Raw genomic sequence first — 22,675 nt, forward strand, 5'->3', positions numbered from 1 at the left:
TTTCTTTCCTTTTTTCCTCCACATTTTATTTGCAAGAAATATTATTAAACATTTATTTTAAAATGTAATTTAAGAGATCTACTTGAAAACAAGCAGAAAATCTGATTATCCATGGCTCACCATCTCCACAAATTGTTGTACAAAAAGTTGAGCAGCAGCTGCATTAAGACCTGTCCTAATAATTGACTACCTAAATATGCTTAAATGTAAACTAACTAAAATCAACAAATTTCTTAACCTTTGCCAAAAAAAATTACCGTACATATTCTTATTAAAAGTATATTATATATTTCTATTATATATCATAATGTAATATGGTTTAAATATAATTTATAATATATTTATATTTATTATATAATAATATATAGTATTTTTTAAATAGTTAGAATAAATATATAAATAACATAAATATGATATAATTTATATTTTGTAATTTTTATAAATATAATATATAATATATTATATATATATTATATTATATAATATAATATTATCTATATAATTTATATAGCAAATGTTATATATATATATATAATATAATTTTAAATATTATTAGAATTTACATATATAATATATAATATAATTTTACTTATATGTATCATATAGGAAACTTCGTTTAGCTTTACTCTCAATAAGGTCCACATCTAAGAAGAAGTCAATGCTTAGTGTCTGTTGTTTAAGTCTACCATGAAGCATGATATTGTAGCCATTATAAACACATGCCAACATTACTTATAAATAGTGATTGACCATGATATTTGGAGGTGCCATCATAATCATGTTTTCATCTAATCTCTCACAATATCTCATTATCTACATTTGAAGTGAATAATAATATCAAGTTACACTAGGCCTACATATTTTTTTAAGTTTCAATATGAGTTCTTCAATTCACTTAATTCATTGCCATAGTAATAGGATGATGACACCCCAACTTCACATTCCTTTAGAATGATTCAAACAATAAATTCATTGAATGTTATGGGTGGTTGCAAGAAGTTGAGTCCCACTTTTGGGCAAAAATGGAAGTGTTTTCTTTGTTTTTCAAATTTTCTATCAATTGATGTCAAAATTTGAGGCACTTAGAGATTGAATCTCAGAAAACTTCAGTAATCGAAAATGTAGTGCTTGGATTCTACTTTTCAAATATGTAATTTATTTCAATACCAACATGGTAGAAATCGTGTTTTAGTATGCATGTTTAAAAACCACTTTTTCAAAATGTCTGTTTTAGGACCATACCACACATGTGTACGACCACCATTTTTTGACGCAAATAAATGAATTTTTGCAGATATTTTTGGGAAATGATACCTAAGACACCAAATATTGATTAGAATATTTTTTCGTATTTTTTTTATTGAATATATTTTTTTTTGTTAATTTTTAATTGACAGTAAAGTACATTTTCAAAACATCGGATGTACAGCCACCATAATTTGATGAAAATTTCATATTTTTAAATTATTTTTTTTTAAACTTCAAAATAATTGTATGTAGATTGATGTCATATAATTTATTTTTCTAAAAGCCTAAAAATAAAAATGTTATTAAAGTTTTACTAAGGTTTATGTACCACTCTTGACTAATAAATAATGTAAAAATAGTAAAAATAATCTTATCACTATGAATTTTACATTTTTGGAATCAAGACATTGAGAAATCTAATGGGTTTTTGTTTCATCAAAAAATTCGATCAGGAAGACCCTCAAGAAATTAGGCCAAGGCAGAAATCTGATATTCTTTTGTCTTAGCCATTTTTTTGGAGGTCCAAGCATAGGCTTGATCCCACCAAGCCTAACCCAAATCCAAAACCAAGGCAGGGGGTTGTTTCCCACACCAACTTTTATGAAACGGGTGCTCGTTATTTGAAATTCAAAAAATGGGCGCCCATTTCACTTTCAATGATACAAAGCAAAATGGTGAACCCATTTTTTAGAAACGGGCACCCGTTTTTAGAAACGTGTACCCAATTTGAAAACGGGCACTCGTTTCATTCAAATAATGGGCACCCGTTTCTTAAAAGATCTGTTGGGCAAAAAAATGGCCCACAAGGACAAATTTTAATGATTGAATGATTATTGAATCATTATCCAACATGTTTGATCTGCAGAGAGAATGCTTTGTTAAATAGTTATCTTTTCTTGTCTTGTCATCAATTTGACAAGGAGATCCATTCGAATTCGAATTTTGGTGCAGCCATTGGATCAAATCAACGCAAAAAGAGGCGAAGGAAGGTTCTGACATCTGAAGGCATTGCAGCAAATAGAGAGAATGAGGCAAAATGTCAATGAGAAAGAAGAGCAAGAATTAAACAATTGAACAATGTTGGAGCTTCAAGTTCAACAATCGTTTCAGAAGACGAGAACATCGAGGACACCATAAATGTTAAAGAAGGAAACACGGTAGAACCAAATTTAGGTGCATCTTCTAAAGCATTATTAGATATAGGTATGTCTTCACAGCCCCATGTTTATTCTCATGAACAAATTGGTGATTTAGTAGAAGTAGGTTACTCATTAAATCAAACCCCAAATGAAAGTAAAACTCAAATTGAAACTGAAATTGGAACCAAAATTGAAACCCTAATTGAAATTGAAAAATTGACCAGCATTTGAAATCAATAATGTGGATGTAGACATGGAAACACCAATTGAAAAAGAAACATGTTTGAATGATAATGAAATGAATGAATATTTTCAAATTAAAAGTGATGTGCTAGACAATCTTCCTGGCTTGGTTTCATGGAGACAGATTAGGATACATGCAAATAGATTGTTTAGACAATTTTTTTATAATAAGAAATTTGGGTTTCAATGTCAATTAATGTTACAACTAATTAAAATGACTAAAATGTAGAAAGTGATGAAGAAGTTAGGCTTTTATGTCAAACCCAAGAAGAAGGATGAGTCTTTAAAACAAGTTGTATCGACTGTTGCTAGTGTGTTTGATACAATCGAAAAGAAAAGTCGCTCTAAAGATAGGAATGCGGCACGACGAGCAATAACAATAGCTTTAGTAAGCAAAATAACTTCTGATAAAAGAATGATGACTAACATAAGTGGATATCTTAATATTCATTGTAAAACTTTGTCAAGAGCTGTAAAGAGAAGAGGTAACTTTGAAACTGATCCAACAAACAATTTGTGGAATTTTAGTGGTAGACTACTAAGATCTAATGTGAAACTTACTGCTGAAGTCAAAACTTTGATCGAAAAATTCTGGCATGATAATACAAGAGTATCACCTAATGCTAGAGATGTGCTTAAATTAAGAGTTGGGTCAAAATTTTGTGATCCACATCCAAAACACCTTTTGGATATGACTCAAACTGAATTGTACAAAAAAAATTTGGATGATGAGGTGTTAACTATTAGCATTAGCCAAAGGTATTTTGAAAAGTGTAAACCTTGGTATGTTCGGATTAACAAGGAAAAAGTCACATGTTGCAAAACTCATGTTCAGTTTTGTTACCATTATGATGTATTTTGATATATACGTGTTACCATGCATAGTAATGGAATGTTGCAAGAATGTGGTATAAATATACCACCTGAAACTATAAAGGAGTTTGTATCAAGTTTCTTTTGCAACCCACCTAAGCAATATTTTCTTTCCAATGCATGTGTTTCTGGTGTATGTGATATATGTGGCAATTTTGCATTGTTGGATGAATGTTTGCATGAAAATATTTCAATTGATTTTGGACAACAATTACTTGATGTAAAAATATTTAAAATTGTTGAGTATCCATGGAAGGATGGAAAGATTGGAAGACGGTGCGATCTAATTACTGAAAAAGTTATTGTTCATGCATTTATGAATGAATTTAAGAGTTAGATTGTACCTAAATATGTTAAGCACTCTCAAAATGCTAGATGGCTCGATGGTCCGTTTCAAATATGTAAGAATACATTTCTTGTTGGTAGTATCCTTTCGGTCGCTAACTTTGCAGAGAACTACATGCTTGCACCACAAGATGAGGTCCAATCACAATACTACAATTTGGTGCAAGTAGCAATTTTTATTCATATTGTCTATAGGCATGCACCTAATAGTACAGAAGAGGATCGTAAAATTTTGAGAGAGTACCATTTCTATATGAATGATAATAAATTACACTCACCAGAGTTTGTCCAGTATTGCTTCAAGACCTTTTATGAGAATTTGAGGGAGAGAGAAATTTAGATGACACAACATCTAATATGGTCAGATAATTGCACAGGGCAATTCAAGAATTCTAGAATATATTATTGGTTGAGTAGGATACATAAGAAAACTAATATCGAGCACATGTGGAGTTAATTTGAGACTGGACACGGGAAAGGAGAACATGATGGTGTCGATGCATGTGTTAAGAGAGCCCTTTGTAGAGAGCAACTCAAATTCAAGGATAAAGATAAATTTAAAAATGCAAGTGTAATTGTGGATTGGTGTAGTGCAACTTTATAGATCAAGTCAGAACTCTACAATCAGACATTTCTTCTGGCTAGTTGATGAGGAGAATATCCTTCCAAGATATGATTGTGATACAATCAATGGGTCAGCTAGATGTCATTCATTTAAGAGTTCTAATTCTAACACTTGGACTATATGGACTAGGGAGCTTGCATGTTTTTGTCAATTTTGTGTTGCAAGTGAATGGGAAGAATGCCAGAATGTGGAATGGGTTGAAGAATGGCAACAAAACTCCTTAACACCTAGTGAGACAAAATATCAAGATGTTAGAAGAAATGAAGACCCAGATCATCCATTTGCATCAGAAGATTATGATCATGTTTCAAACCTCATACAACCTAGTAATTTAATTCAATTTCTTGTTTATAACTTTAAATTATATTATTTATGTATTGTCATATAATTTATGATTGTATTTCAATTATAAATTCTAACGGGTTTTATTTCTACATGTACTTAATTTTGTTTTCGAGGACATGTGTATGTTGTTGTTGCACCTAAGGATAATGATGAGTAGACTGAGTATTGGCTAGCTAGATTTGTAGAACCTAAGAAAAAGTTGATATGTCATCAAGAGGAAGAGGCAAAGCTAGATAGATAAATACAGATCAAGGAGGAAGGATTAGTCAGTCCAATCAGAGTTTCAATAATAAAGGATGGGATAGAAACCAATCTCAAGAATAATCATCAAGGTTTGATAAATCCAATGTTCAATGCTATTATTGTAAGAAATGTTGATCATTTTGCAAATGAATGTAGGAAGAAACAAGCATAATTTGATAAACCTAGTATAAATTATTCAAACGTATCTGATAATAATTCAAGTACTTTATTCATAACTTGCAATGTAGCACAAGAAAGCTCTAAGGATGTATGGTTTTTAGATAGTGGATGTAGTAACCACATGACACGAAATAAAGAGTTATTTTCTAATCTAGATGATTCTATGAAATTTGACATAAAATTGGGGAATGATAGTGTAGTATCTATAATGGGGAAAGGTGTTATACATGTATTGACTAAAAATACAGAAAAAAGGTATATTCTTTATGTTTACTATGTGCCTAGGTTAAAACATAACCTAATGAGTTTTGGACAATTAATCGAAAAATGGTACAAATTTATCTTTAACAATGATGTTTGTACAATCCTGGATCGAAATTCTAGTGATAGGTTGATTGCCAAGGTTGAATTGACCAGGAATCAGATGTTCCCCCTTCAGGATCCATGGTATTCAATGAATAGAGGAGGCTAATTTCAAGACATAAAACTTAGACCAGACATGGCTTTGGCGTTTGAGGTATGGACACCTTAATTTTGATGGCTTGAGTTTATTGTAGAAGATGAATATGATAAAAGGTTTGCCACCCATCATGTAGCCAACTAATTCTTGTGAAAATTATATAATGGAAAAACAACATATAGAAAGATTTCCAGTAGGAAGTTCAAATAGAGCAAGAGTGCCTTTGGAGTTAGTTCAAAGTGGCATATGTGGTCTAATGCAAACTCCATCTTTAGGAGGAGCAAGAAAACTTGGATATACTTTCTCAAGGAGAAGTCTGATACTTTCAATAAATTTGAAGAGTTCAAATCAATGGTGGAAAAACAAAGTGGACTATTCATCATGGTATTCAAATCTGATAGGGGTGGCGAATACAATTCTAATGAATTTTTAGATTTTTACAAAGATCATGAGATCAAGAAATAGCTCACAACAAGGTACACACCACAAAAGAATGTGTAGCAAAGAGGAAAAATAGAACTGTAATGGAAATGACAAGAAGTATGCTAAAGGATAAAACTTTGTTTAATGACTTTTGGGTTGAAGCGGTAGCATATGCAATATACATTTTAAACAGAAGTCCTAGGAAGAGTGTTAAAGATAGAATCCCATAAGAAGCATGGAGTGGTAAGAAAAAAATTGTATCTCATCTTAGAATATTTGGATGTGTTGCATATGTTTTAGTGTCAACTGAATTAATGAGAAAATTGGATGATAAGAGTGAAAAATATATTTTCATTGGTTATAGTGAGCAATCAAAAGCTTATAGATTATATAATCCTATTTCAAAGAAAATGATTACTAGCGGGGATGTCATATTTAAGGAGAAAGAAGCATAGGATAGAAATGTTGACAATGTAGTTACAACTGGAGCACCAATACCATATAGTGAATTAAGAACAAGGTGATTGATCAAATTGAGCAGAACTAAGCACTCCACCTAGAATTCATGTGCAAGGTCAATAATCAAGTCATGTAAAACATCCCACTCCAAAAGTAGGTAATGAGTCAAATCCTACACTTTACTCATTAAAAGGTAAGAAAATGAGAAGTTTGAAAGAGATATATGTTCAAGGAGAAGAAAGTTTGGTTTTTTTCTCAAATTTTTCTTTATTCTCTCATGATCCTATGTGTCTTGAAGAAGCAATTAAGGAGTAACATTGGGTCAAAGCCATGGAAGAAGAAATTGATTTTATTGAAAGAAATTAGACATGGGAGCTTGTGGATCTACCTAAAGGTAAGGATTGCATTGGTGTCAAATAGGTTTATCAAACCAAATTTAATGTAGAAGGTGAAATTTACAAACATAAGGCTAGATTGGTAGCAAAAGTTTTTTCACAACAATGTGGTATACAGACTATAATGAAACATTTTCTCTAGTTGCTAGACTAGATACAGTTCAAATGGTTTTAGCAATAGCTACACAAAACAATTGGAAAGTTTTTCAAATGGATGTGAAATCAACTTTCTTGAATAGTTTTCTTGAAGAAGAAGTTTTTGTTCAACAACAACTTGGAAATGAGGTACATGGGCATGAACGTAAAGTGTGTAAATTGAAAAAGGCACTCTATGGTTTGAAACAAGCACCTAGCGCATGGTATAGTTGAATTGATACATATCTATTGAGTGAAGGATTCAATAAAAGAAATATTGAGCCTACATTGTATATAAAAATCAATCAAAAAAATCAAGTTTTGACTGTTTTCATGTGTGTTGATGATTTGATTTTTACGAGTAATTTGTTTGTGGACATGTTCAAGTCAGCAATGATGAAAGAATTTGAAATGGCAGATTTGGGTTTGATGGGATATTTCTTAAGCTTTGAAGTTGTTCAATTTGATAAAGGAATTTTTACTTGTCAATCTAAGCATGCCAAGTATATTTTAAGAAAATTCAAAATGTTGAACAATAAACAAACACCTCCTATAGTTGCAACAAGAGAAAAACTTAGCAAAGAAGATAATTGGTCAAATGTTGATCCAAATTTGTTAAATAGACTTGTTGGAAGTCTAATGTATCTCACAACTACAAGGCCAGATATCATGTATGGTGTTAGCTTGATTTCAAGGTTTATGGATTCACCTCAAGACTCTCATTGGCAAGTTGGAAAAAGGATACTCAGATATGTTGCAGGAACAAAAGGATATAAAATTTTATATTCCAAAACTAATGAAGCATCAAAAAAAGTAACCCATAGTGACACTCTCATCAGCTAAAGCTGAGTATGTAGAAGCCACATTAGCAACATGTCAAGCAATCTAGATGACAAGAATATTGAAAGATCTATTGTGAGCACAAGAGGATCCAACATAAATCTTTTGTTACAACAAATTAGCAATTGCACTATCAAAAAATCATATTTTTCACAACAAAAGTAAGGACATTGATATGAGATATCACTTTATCATAGAATTAGTCAACAATGAAAAAATCTATCTGGAATTTTGTAGATTAGAAGATCAGTTAACTGATATTTTCACTAAGACATTACATATAGAGAACTTTAAATATTTACGAAAAAAAATTGGGAATAATAGATGCTGAAGCTATTAGTAAAAGAAAGTAAGGGAGAATGTTAGTAATTAGTAATTTCTCCTCATTTCTGCAGTCATAAATAAATTAACTTTGGTTTGAATTTTCACATTTTCTAAACTTGTGTCAGTCTTCTTATGCAACTGTTTTTCAGTTGTCCACGTGTGGCAAAATTGTTTTGTTAGAAACTTCTTCTTAGTTTTTCACTCCTAGTATAGGTGGTGTGAAGTCCTCTATAAATGAGGCAGCAATGTAATCATTTCTGTGACTGTTAATGAATAATAAAAGGTTTATTCTCTGTTTGTTGTAGCATACGAAGGTCTGAGTTTCTAATATTTTCTCTCTACTTTCAATAACCTGCAATTGTCCATCCATATATAGTGCTGAGATGGATGCTCATGCATAGTTTTCAAGCTTCCATTTCAATGTGGATAGATGGTAGTAAAGGTTATGATGTCCATATTTTGCAATCATTGTATTAAGTGAGATGATATCTTTTTGAGACCATCCTGCGTTTTGTCTACACTTTCACATTTGCATACCCACAAAACACAATGCTTGCAACCATAATTTCTTAAAAAACTAAGTAAACACAATGATTCAATTGTACTAAGAATACCATATAATATGAAATAAATTGAACCAAATCCTCATTGACAAAGCTCAAATTAAATGAATATTTTTAATTAATACTCCATCCAAAAAAATTGAATCTATTCATAATAATCATATGATAATAAGTTACAGATTTTATTACTACACAAAAAAAAAATCAATACAAATACAATGAAAATGATAAATAGTTGCTCATTCAATAGAAAGCAATCTAACAATCTGAGAACTTTACAGCAATAGAATCAATGCACATGCAAAAAGCGTCAAAACTCCATCCAATTAAGTCAGATATTGCCACTTTTTAAGTCGTTTGTTGTCTTTCACTATGGAATATCAAACCACGACAGGAAAATGGAGGAAACTTTCAAAATCAAAAACCAAATCCAAACCAATGGAAATGTATATCATATTAAGGGCCTACACTGCCCCAAAATATCCTCGTCTTTGGGAGCAGGGAAGAAAACAGCATCTTCAGTTCGTTTAGAGCTAAACGGTCTTCTTGTAGGCTGCACAAAACTCCTCTGCTACGCCTTTCCACAGAGAAGGAGAAGTGCTACCTGCAAGATTACAAAATACGGGACTGTAAAGGAAGCTTTCGATAGCTGTAAAGCAAATTCCACAAACTTTACCAGCGTCCTCCCTGTATAATATAGCGCGGCTATCTATCAAAGTATAATATAATAGATCCCTATCAAATTATAATATAACAGATCCTTATCAAAGTATAATATAATATATCCCTAATGCAAATATGCAGTCACATTTGACATAAGATAATGATCTAGATTCGGTAGATGAATGCAACTTGTATTGCTACCCACACTAATAAACACTTCATGGTTTAATATGAGCTGATGTTCTCTTGAAAACATTCACTTACTACCACATACCTTGCATGTATTCTCTCGGAAATCCTCCAACTTGGATAGCTTCACAAAATCCTTCACTGGAATCTCCCATATCTTCCCTGAATTCATAGAAAATGAATCCGTCAATACAGACCTACACATGCGCAGCGGGATTCAACAATAAAACATTTACCAACATACTTGCTAGAGACTAATTCATAATTAAATTATGCTCATGCTGTTTAGGTGTCATCGGAGTTTGAATAGGTTCAATAAATGAACTTTCATTTAGCTATCGATCAGTTACAATTGTCAAATTTTATAATACTTTTTTAGGAAGTTGTTGAATTATCTTGTACATATAAATATGTAATTTTGATAGAAAAATCAGTAAGTTATACAACAGTTCTATTCTATGTGTTTTTACTGCTATTACATTTTTAATTTTGTATTAGAACTATCCTCTTGTTAAAGTTTGTTTGGTGTATGTTTAAAGAGATCCTCTGTGGGGCAGAAATAAGTTGATGAGTTGAGACCTGCAGAAGAATCATTAGATATTGATAGTGATGATGATTTTATTGAAGTCAAAGAACTTATCTTATTTTGAAGAGGTCAACATTTTTAAGATAGGCAATGGTGCAATAGAAGATAATTAGATGTTCAATAGTTTAAGGTGATTTTGGATCAAAGAAATTATATGTCATTAAGGTTAAAGAAACCATATGTTAGTTATGAGACATACATGTGAGGATTGGTGTCCAATAGTTCAATGGAGGATTTGAAATCTGGAAGTTGAACATTCAACAATTCAATTAGCTGTCAAAACAACTAGCATATGTAGTTGTGTTTGATGAATAATATAGATGTGAGTCATGTAGCAATATTATTCATAGAGGTTCTAAATGTGTGAGGGGTTTGTGAATCTATCTCTCTATTTTTAGAGCTATTTGGATTTAAATGCCCATTTTCAATGTCTAGTTTTGAGCTATGATATTAACACTTGGTTTATAATACTATTTGTGGTAACTTGTATTACATATTTGTGAAAATATTGAGACTTTGAAATAGTAGTTTGTATGTTGAGACTTTATCAATACACAGAAATTAGAATGTTGTCCATATTATTGCTTGTTGTATGTTGATGAAACTCCTCTAAAAACTTTTTCTCTAAAAAGATCTTCCCTATATTGATCATGATGTAAAATTTGATTGCTTATTATTTTTTCAACATATTTCTCTACTTTCTGTAATAATTTTAGATCAGATTTGAAATTATTAGTGTACAAAATTATTTTTATACATCTTATACTTCCTTACAACAACTACTCATAACTAAAATTGTCTCTATATATTTTTAAACAAGGGATGCAATGCTTCAACTTCCTACCAATAGTGTTGAGGAGAGAGAGAGAGAGAAAGATGTTTAGAAGGGGAGAGTGAAAGAGATGTGGAGAAATAGAGATAAAAAAAGAGAGATAATGGGAGAGGGGGAGATGGAGAGATACAAAGGTAAAGATATAGGAGGTGATACATAGAGAGTAGAGATAAGTAAATATATACATAGAGAGAGGGAGAGGAGATATTTGAAAAAAAAGATAAAAGGGGAATAGTTAGAAATAAATATAGAGATAGAGAGATAGAGATAGAGATAGAAATAGAACTAGGGAGAGAGAAACAAAGAATTTGTGTGTGAGTGAGTTATAAAAATAGATCCTAAAAAAAAAATCATTTTAGCTTATGTAAAAGTTTCTTCACTTTGGACATTTTCTTACCTGGTATATTCCTCTCCAGTTTCTCCGAACCCGAAATAAAACAAAGAGCGGGCAAGCTGAATAAAGTTCCAGTTCTTGTCGACTTGCCCTGATATAATGCCTTCTATTCCTGTCATGCAATAGATAGCAAAATTTTCGCAGTTGTTATCAGTCAGAGAATAATCCCCAAATCCATGTCCAAGAAGGTAGCGTGCTCGATGAATTATTGTATTTCTGGATTTTTCTGCTACCACAGTGTGGCAAGGTTCTCCATTCTTTTTATATTGCTTTGTTGAAACCCCATACTCATATCGGTAGATCTTTCCTCCATTCACAAAACAATCTAAGCAGGTCTTTATTACTCTGCTTTGTCCATCGTACCCACAATCAGGGCATTGCTTACCTGAACTCATCTTTGAAGATGAAGAGGATTTAACGGAAGGTACGAAATGAATCACTCGATTCTCCTCAACGTATATACCTGTTTCTCAATTCACAAAACATTTAGAGAATAAACAAATCAAATTTCAATGTGACTTGCACAAATCTAAGCCATATATAAGTAGTAGAGGGAATTCAAGGATAGAAAATCTTGTATCAATTTTTCTTTAAATTAATGGATCTTTGATTGTGGATGAAGTTGAAAGGTTTTAAATGAATCTATTAAGAACCAAGTCTTGTTGAATACAAGACTCCATCATCATAAGAGATGAAGTCCAGATGATTTTTAAGATGACTTTGATAGAATGAATACTCCTCAGTCTTTGACTCTTTATTCAAGATAATTTTAAATTTGATGTAAAACCTTATAAAAATCTTTAACCAGTCACCAAAGAGTAAATAGGTGCCACCTACTAGGCTTAGGAACAAGCAGTGACTTACTCAAATAAATGTCTGAAGCCATCCAAATCAGACCGATAGAGTCCCATTTGCACAATCAAGTATAATCTTCCAATAATACCCTCCAATTATTTGGCAATACAAATACATTTTTGGAATAAATTTGTATCTAAAAACAACAAATTTTTTGGTCAAAATATCTACCACAATTTAATTTTATTAAAATACAAAGGAATTCCCTTGTTTTCAATAAAATCTACATATCAGAATTCATCTCATAATGTGATAGTTAAAGTGTGGTATTGTTGTTGTTGTCACCAAAATTCAAATCCCTTTAGACTATTGTAATGACAGATTTTCTGTTTTTATTTACTCTACAATATTAAACTTTCATGTTGATGCTGCTCAAATATTGATATTATGGACTTTAAAAAAATAAGATGTCCTATTTATGACTTCACTTCATGCAGATCATACTAGAAATCCTACATTCTTTAATTAAACTAATAAAATAAAATCTAGATAAAAGAACTTCTGGAGCCTGAAATGGCTGCCAAATTTAACGATTCTGAGATCGGGAAAAATGTTCCTCGTGGTACAGAGACGACCATTGATTTCATTTACATTGGCGAATTAAAAAACACTGAAATTGATTATGGTCAAATTAATAACTGATAACAATAGAACCTAAACCTACATAAGCTGGCAAATCCATGACAACTTTGATAAACTGAGAATTGCCTAAAACGAACCCTTCATAAACTGAGAGAGCCACACCAATCATAATAAAAAGAACACAAAGCGCTAGAAACCATATATGCTGCTACCGCTAATAGTTCTTCTTGAAAATTGGAGCATTAAAATAGAAAACATGTGCACTCTTACCATGGTGTGCATAACTCCTCCACCAACTCCACCATCTCCAGGAATAAATGTGATCGCCAGGTTTGAGGGCATCTCTCTCTATGGATTGAGCCATGAAAGCCAGTGATCTTGCAGCACGGATTTTAATGCCATATGTTTCACAGCAATTTAGGTATAGTTGAGTAGAAGGAAGGTATCATTGAATAGTACTTATACGTACTACTCGACTAACATGGAATATAATTCGTAGTATTTATATAAATAGCATTTAATGATCATTTAATTGTTGTTTGTTCTATGTTCATCTGCTGTTAATCGTCTGGTGATTCTTTTATTAGTTTAATGTATTTGTTTATTATTCCTGTGTACAACCACGGCGTTGAAAGAGGGCAGGGTAGGCTTTTGTAGGTGATGTGGACAATTCATGCTCTACTGTATCTCACATTGACGTTGGGTATTGCAAGGTTGCGTATTTTTTTTTATTGAATCAATGCAAAGAGACGATTATAATGGAGGGCAGAAAAGAGAGAATACAGTTCCTAAAACAGTACCACATGATACTAGTTATTCTGAAAGTAGTCTGAATGAAGCGTAGTCAATTCAGAATTTATTCTTAATATCATCATGAAGAGAATAAAGTAAAAATGAATTGTAGATGAATTCTTTATAGACAAAAGAAAAGAAAAGAGGGAAAAGAAAAGAATAATTTTTTGAAATGGAGAAAAGATAGAGGTAGATTAAAATAAACAAAAAGAAAAGTAATATTTTAATGGGTGAGGTCATAAATTGGGGACCTCATCTCTACTATCTCTATCTTTTGTGGGTTGAGTGTGAATCTTGATGGCCACTTCAACAAGAAAGTGCTTTAACCACAACACTACACATCCAAAGACAAATAAATTGTATATAAATTATATTATATTTATATATTAAATTATAAATTTTATTAAATCATATAATATTATATATATAATTTATAAATATAATTTAATATTAAATATTATCAGAATTTACATACATAGTATTAATATAATATATATAATATATAATATGCTTTTACTAATAATCAAAACATATAAGTTTAAGAAAAGGTCCTTAAAGATATGTAAAAACTAAAGTGTATTTATAAGAAACTTCAGTAAGGCCCGTGTCTAAGAAGAAGTCAATGCTTAGTGTCTATTGTTTAAGTCCACCGTGAAGCATGACATTGTATCTATTATGAACACATATAGATAATGATTGACCATGATATTTGGAGGTGGGATCATAATCAAGCTTTCATCTAATATGTCACAATCTCTCATTATCTACATTTTAAGTGAATAATAAATCAATTTACAACACGCCTAGATATTTTTTTTAAGTTTCAAAATGAGGTCTTAAGTTCACTTAATCCATTGTCATAGTAACAAGATGATGGCACTACAACTTCACGTTCCTTTAGAATGATTATAACAATAAATTTAGTGAATGGAATTGTTTTACTAGGCCACATCAGTGCTAGTAATTAGACCTAAGACTACCTATTCAAGCTCATTTCATCTATAGTTTAAACTAATGTTTTTTAGATAGAAAACTTACATTCCTTTTGTTAAAGTGCATTTCAATTCAAAATGATTTGATGTAGGAGCATGATAATTATAGAACATTTAAGCTAACTATATAAATCCTATGAAATTTGAACAATTTGAAACATTTTTCTACTAAGAATGCATAGTATTAAGCTAGAAAATAAATCTTCTCGATCCTAATTATAAGTTTGGCACCAACTCATTTTTTGTGCCTTTTGGAAATATCTTCAACAAAAGCTCTCAACTCACCTTTTCCTTCATGTAAATAAAAAAATTATAAAGGAAAAACTAATTAGACTCTACAACCATCAAACAAATAAAAATATTCATCTAGAATCATGAAATTGAGACTCAATAAAATAACTCTATAGAATTATCTAGAAATGAAGTTATTTAGAACTATTTCAATATTAAAATAACCTACAAAAAATAAAATAAATATTTGACACCCAACAAATAGAAGCAACAAGAAACAATATTAGTGTGGGAAGCAATTAGTATCCTTCTCTCACTAGATTCTTTGGAAAAAATTCTCAATAAAGTTGGGACAAAGAAAAGAGCTAAGGAAGTTGTTGCTTTCTTCACAAACCTAGAGGCTTTCTAAATTTTCTTGAGTAGAAGGTATTCTATTATCGTCATGTTAATACTCTCTAGCTTATATGTGCAACACATGTGACATCATATCCAAACCAACAAGTTTGATATCAATGACAACATAAAGTTATATGTGCAACACATGTGACATGTGATGGAACTCGTACTTGGTTGTGTCGATGGGAGGCTCAATATGATTTTTAAGTGCACCCAAACATGTGTGCTTACACATAGTACAAGTATGTGGCACATGAATATGTGGAGATGATGAGGGTACACCACCATCAACCGATCCACCTAGCATATCAAGATCAACCAATTGAGCAAACTAAGAGCACTAGGTGAACACATGGCAACTTATAGAGTGTATGCTTTGATTCTCTAAGAAGTTGCATCGACAACAATGTCTAGATGATGTATAGGAGGTCGGAATGGAATACAAGGATGGGGAACATATGGACCTCGTACCACTCGAATCACACTAGGTCTATCCTGAGGCATTCCTCCACCCACACCTTGGAAACTTCTCATGTCAAAATAGTTGACTTTCTTACTAAATACAAACTCAGCATAAAGTTTCCTAAGGAAATATAAAGGGACATCAAGATTATTGTTGGGTATTTTGTAAAAAACCATCCACCAATGATCTCAAAATTTATCCAATATACCTTGATGTTGGCACCATTTAATGGACTATATGGGCTTCTATACCTTAACAATTTATCTTGTTCTTGAATTCTTAAAAAGTTCGGATAATTCAACTTTAGAAGTTTTCAATTCTTTAACATGGTCAAATGATAATCCATCAACATATTGTTGCCTCATGGCATCTCACCACTATATAAATGCACCATGTTGGGATGTGAGAGTTTCCATATTGGAAATGATGGCATCTAAGCAATTTATCAATGGAGACAAATGAGGGTTCCTATGGTACAACCAAGAAATGTCTTTTAATTCAATCATATTTGCATTAGTCAATTCTTGAATTGAAGGAGGATTTTGTTGGAGAGGGTTTGTTAGTGCAAGAGGATTTGGTGGGATAGGGTTTCCATTCTCATCCATGGATAGACCTAGTTGAAGCTAGAAAAAAATTTAAAATAAGAAAATTTCAACTAGAAACTATATTTTATATTAGAAACCCTATTTTTTCATATAATACCAAAAACCGAATGCAAAAACCCAAAAAAAAAGGTAAAAGGGGTATGAAATTAACATACCCTGTTGAATTTGGTAGAAAAAATTGCTTATTCAAAACAAATATTAGTTAATTTTTTATATCCATTTTTTTATGCTATCCTTTGTCGCCCAAAACATAACTTCGACTGGTAAAAATGACCCTCTCAGGTCCAACTTTGGTTTTTATTGTGCCACAGGTAATGGATATCTATTGTGTGGCAATTAATTTTTTTATTATATATGCACTATATGATATAATAATATAACATATTATATATTATAATATATAATATATTATATTATTATAACATAACATATATTATATATTAGTAATATATAATATATATGTTGTAATATTTTACATATTATAATTAATTATATATCATATATAATATTATAATATATTATATTTTTCAGTAAAAAAAATGCTCAACATAACATATATCTATTATTAATGAATATTCATTACTAACAGATATTTGTTTGGGTTTTACCATGACAATATGTACTTTCTCCCAACCCAACTAAAAAGTTAAAGTGAATTTTCATATTTTGGGGCAAAGGAAAAATGCATTCTTTTTCACACCAACACTTTTTGGCCTACCATGATCCTGCACATTCCCTTCATTTGAGTCATTGTCATCTTATTTAGACAAATAGGTCTCCGTTGAGAAAAAAAATCTTCTTAGGTTTGTCTTTGTCATCTATTCTCTTATTTCTATCATTCCATCTATGATTATCTCTTCCCTTGTTATCATCATCAAGTCTTCTACTATAATCTTCCTTATAAGTACATCTAGAAGCATAATGACCAATTCTTCCACAATTGAAACATTTGAAGGATAACTTACCATATGTACTTTTTGGATTTTTTCTTCAATCTTCTTACAAATTTTGCTGCTATCTCTTCCATGGTATTTTTCATCTTCAATCTTCCTACTAGCTTTGAATGCAACATCTTTCTTCTCTTTCGGCAAATCATCTAGCTCAACAATCTCAAAAGTATAGAGTGAGCCATGCAGTTGATCCAAGGTGTGTTTGTCAATATCATGTATTTCTTCAATGGCATACTTCTTCGATTTGTAGCATTTAGGCAGCGTCAACATCACTCTTATCACAACTTCACTTTCTTATAATTTACCACCAATACCCTTAATTGCACTCACAATATTATTTACCTGGTGTATATAGCTTTCAATGTTCTCATCATCAGACAATCTCAAGTTCTTAAACTTGTTCCTTAGATTTATCAATTTGGCTTGCTTTGTCTTCTTATCACCTTCATATACACTACTCAACTTCTCCAAGCTCTCTTTAGTAGACTTCAACCCAACAACTTTACCACATATTGCATCACTTAAATAGCTGGTAATTGCAACTTTAGCCTTAACATTGTTCTCATGTACCTTAATCTCATCTAAAGTTTTGTTGATTAATAGATTTGCCTTTTACACATTCTGATTCTTTGACTTATGCATGCCCATAACAAAAGACAAAAATATACCATCAGTTGGATAACTGCTTAAATAGTTAACCTCTATATATAGGTACAGCTCCCCAAGATTGATTTCAATCAGCTTAAATTACAACAATTCTCATGCACACTTTTTGACAAAAAGTTTTAAAGGCATTTAAGCATTCATATGTCAACACAAAATGAACACTGCAATATTTTAAAGTACAGATTTCTTCTTAAATCTCACAGGCCTTCATTCTTCTAATCGGCAAGATAGACAATTTCAAAAGTTTTCTTTTCACATGTTCATATACACTACATTTGAAAGATTGCAAATTCCACAATTGAATTGAATCCTCACTGAGATTCACATTATAATTCATAAACACACAGATTTACAAAAATGGAAAATGCTTCAACTTTATTCATAGACAAAATTGTCTTTGTTTTTTAAAGTACATAATATTGCTAAAAAGAAGATAAAGCTTTATGTTCTATCTTAACAAAAATTTCTCGGACCTTTGACAAGGCTTTTAATCAAGTATATATAGCTGCTAGGCTATGATAGTTTGTTATATTTGAACCAAAGTAAAAGATTAAGTCTTTGCGAGAGTTAAAGAAGTCTATCTTAAAAACTGAAAAACAACAACTGAACAGGAAAAATGGTATAAGCCACGAGAAATAGTGATGTAATCAAGCTCCTGCAGATGACATGGCATCCACCTATTTGTCTTACGATGAAGTTGATAATGTGGAAGACCGATATATATAATTCGTTGCTTCCACACTTCTTTCTTTTTGCTTACCTGCACAACCTTACCCTTATGCATCTCAAGATGATCAAAGCAAACCACTAACATGGATTCAATTCTGGCAATTTTTGAGAAATCCTCTATTGGCAAGGACTTTGCTTCTTGGATTTGCTGCACTCAATCTTTAAAAGCTTGGATCATATCGGATGAGTCCTCAAGCGTCTGCTTATTGTCTTTTAGGAGCTAAAGATCTATGCATTTAATGTCTTTCCACATAGTATTAGTCAGTTCTTTTAACTCCTTTATAAGCTTAATGGATTCCTCATGTCCCTGCTCAATAATTGAATTTCTCCACTCATTATTCTCTTTGCACACAAAAAGTACATTATCATCAAGATCATGAACCAACTTTTCTGCTAACAAATTCATTACTCCATACCTCTGTGTATCCCTCATCTACTTCAATACAATGACCCACTTGCTTTTCTCTTTTTCCCAAGCAACTATTTTTGTTTCCAACTCTTTACTTACATACTCTGCATTTTCAAACACCTTGACTAGATCGAAAATGTAGCTAGTTCCTTCCTAGGCAATTGATTCTAGCCATTCACTGAAGACATCTGCAGCCATTCGACTTCTTTGAACCTGATCAAGTAGTCTCTGGTTCATTGGGGATATTGGATCAAAAGACAAGGGAGCTTGAGAAAGTGGTTGAGGGTTAGGATCATGTATAGCATTGATATATTGGGCCATTTACATTATGATCAACTCGATTTCATTTTTATCTTTTTCATCTTTCCATGTTCTGGGGAGAATTCTTTTAGTGGAAGTCTCCAAATTCTTAGCATCTGCAGCTCGAGAAGTCGCCCCTAGGTCAAACTTTTCAATGACAAAGTCTTTCATAGTGATGTTCTCTGCATATTTTTCTCTTGGGGGTCTGGCCACATCTGCAATCCAGTGTCCTGTTTGGTCATCCACATCAATCATCACTTCAGTCTTAAGCCTTTTGTATTTTGATGTTCTTCCCAAACATTGTTTAGACCATGTCCTCCATTGGGATTGAGATGGGAATTACATTCCTTTTCTTGGTAAGTGAAGCACTTAACTATTTGGGAATTGTAGATGTTTACTTAGGTGGCGATGATTGCTGATTGGTAGTGACAACAACCATGGTATTCACAGAATCCTCAGGTTCTTGGATTTCTTTTCCTTTATCAGCAGTGCTTGCAATGAACTTGTCCTGCATCTAAGCATCCATTGCTCCTTGAGTTTCTTCCTCAGAATCCAAGTCTACTACAAATGAACTTGCAAGGAGCTTCTGACTGCTTTTCCTACTACGATATCTGGTGACACGAGCAGAGGCAGAACCCAGAGAAGATTCTCCTAAATTTGCAATTTTGGTTTTCTTCGTCCTTTGTTTCTCATTACCTGCATTATCAATAATAATGTCAGAAAGAGAAAGAGATGCTTAATAAGTTGCATGAATTCAATCAAATTTTCTACTCTTAGGTGCGGATAGGGGTTGTTGTCCAAAACGGTGATCTTTCAGCCTTCTTTTTTGTTCATCCGATCACATTGAAGGTTCTGGCCTGAATGTTATCATTCCCTTTCCTATCCCAATCAACCTCTAGAATAGTCTGCCCCTATATCCTCTCATCGAACTCAGGATCAACAACTTCCTCTCCTTCATCTTCTTGCATATTAGAAACATTCATGGACAAACACATGGTCACAATTTGTTGAACCATGAACCTCAACCACAATCTTCTTCTAACTTCAAATTCATCGCCACAGTTCTCCCAGTAATCTTCTAGCTGAGGTTCATGACAAAAACCATCATCAACATTTAAGTTCTCTATAGAAAACCTTCGACTGTCAAATTTATATCTAGCAACATGTAACTGCAGATTGGACTTCTCGAATTCAAGTTCAAAGTTCAATGCATCTGAAATTGATGTACAACTATAGTATCTAAGCTCTACTGGAAAGACCACCCCAAACTTTCCTCCACTTATTTTATCAATATAAACTAGATGTTGGCTGACTTCAATTAAAACATAGCTATCCAAAGCATACCTGGTTAACCTGAAAGGTTCACCTTGAAAACCACCAACTCTAATATATGTAAACAAAGAAACTTGGATAAAGAAACTACCATAAATACCAATAAATTCCATTGCTTCTGTCGACAATCTCCTATTTGTATTACCCTACAACTCATGAACTAATCTTCCTGCAAAAATGTCATTCCATCTCATGAAGTTTTCTGCATATCTCTACTCCTACATGTGAGGATAGTATTCATATACCCTTATTCCATCAATCCAAGGTTCATGATGTAAACCATTCCAATCTCGGGTGCAAGCAAGAACATCAAACAAATAGGAAGACATATAGAAACCACTCATTCCCACAAATTTATTTAAACTCTCATGCAATCTCTCTGCAATAACTTGTCCCCAATCCAAGTAGGTGCATATGTTCAACATGACTTGGATGTAGAGATACTTCCTGTCTTCCTAGTAAAAGGCATGGGTATTTCCTTTCAATCTATTCAACAGAACAACAATATCTCGTACCTTTGTTATGAAGTTCTCTCTAGTAAGTGGCCTTGGTAATATGGAACCTCCCTCTTGAATCTTCAATAACCAGTTCCTCGTAATCACACTTTTATAAGTGTTCTTCTCAGAAAAGGAGTATGAAGTGTCAATAGTCCAGTCTTCATATGTCTCCTTATGAGGAATGCCCATAGCTACCATTGCAGTGTTCCTGTCTATCTTCAACAATACTTCACCATGAATGTCCCTGATACACCTATTATCTGCATTGTACTGGTTTATACATTCCAAAACTAGCTTTGGTCATGGTGTAGCGACGGGAAATGCAGTAGCCTCAACCAAACCACTCCTCACAATATTCTCCATCATAGGATTTTGGGTTGGGTTCTTAACTCTCTCAATAAAATCAGAGAGGTCTTCATGTGCTAATGAAGTATCCCCCATCTCTGGAAGCGACCTAACTAAGCAAGAAGTACGCCCCAATTTTGGCATAGTTGGCCTCATGATGGCCCCTCTCATATTTATCAAACAATTTCAGGAATTAAATGAATTATTCTACATAGAAAAGGGAATGAACAACAACTAGCCTCTAGAATAAGTAAATACAACAGAAGAGAAAATAATTGGAACTAACCTGATCTTGACAGCAAACTCTCATAAACCTTTTGAATGCAAATACAATACCTTCAAATTTCCTCGCTTTCACGGCTATTGAGAAGGTACTAGAAAGATTGCTATCTTTTGCAACAAAAATGGACAAAATCACACTCAAATCCTAGCTAGTTGTACGAATTAAGTAAGCTCGTATGAGTTGACACCTGATTTGATGTATAACTGGCATGCAATTAATTTTGGGTCATTTCATCACATAACACATGAATTACCATGATTGCTTGCCATAATTAGAAACTAACATTTCAAACTTTCTGGAACATTCTCCTTTCCCGCCATCATTTTCCCTCCATGATGCACACACCATTTCCAAAATGAAGCCTCAGACTATGAATTTCAAACTTTGAACTTTGAACCACGAACCAAAAAGGTTCAAAGGTTCAAGTTCAATATTGAGAAATAACACAGAGCAACACATAAAACAGTCTCCACGACAAAACAAAGGACAATGAATGAGCAAAGACATAACGGACACATGATCAACTTTGAACCTTGAACTTTGAACCAAAAAAGGTTCAAAGGTTCAAGTTCAACACAAATTTCATCAAAGCATTCGCTTTTACCATAAAAAAAATTCGTGAAGATAAATCTTTAAAGTGCACTTTGAACTTGAACTTTGAACTAAGGAAAGGTTCAATGACTTGGGTTCAAAAGGAATAAATACATGACCGAAAGGGAAAATAAACATCAACAGGCGACCTTC

General features: G+C 32.3%; 1 protein-coding gene across 1 annotated transcript; it reads right to left on the reverse strand.

The window, feature by feature from the left end:
- Positions 1-9,139: 9,139 nt before the first annotated feature.
- On the reverse strand, positions 9,140-13,406 carry LOC131064114 (protein LEAD-SENSITIVE 1). Its single transcript, XM_057998140.2, has 4 exons — positions 13,212-13,406; positions 11,508-11,967; positions 9,778-9,854; positions 9,140-9,444 (listed from the first exon to the last, which is right to left on the reverse strand). The coding sequence occupies exons 1-4, from the start codon at positions 13,303-13,305 to the stop codon at positions 9,374-9,376; spliced, it is 702 nt and encodes a 233-aa protein (XP_057854123.2). The 5' UTR covers positions 13,306-13,406; the 3' UTR covers positions 9,140-9,373.
- Between the last annotated feature and the right edge of the window lie 9,269 nt (positions 13,407-22,675).

The sequence above is a fragment of the Cryptomeria japonica genome, chromosome 5 (assembly GCF_030272615.1).
Source record: "Cryptomeria japonica chromosome 5, Sugi_1.0, whole genome shotgun sequence".
NCBI lineage: Eukaryota > Viridiplantae > Streptophyta > Pinopsida > Cupressales > Cupressaceae > Cryptomeria > Cryptomeria japonica.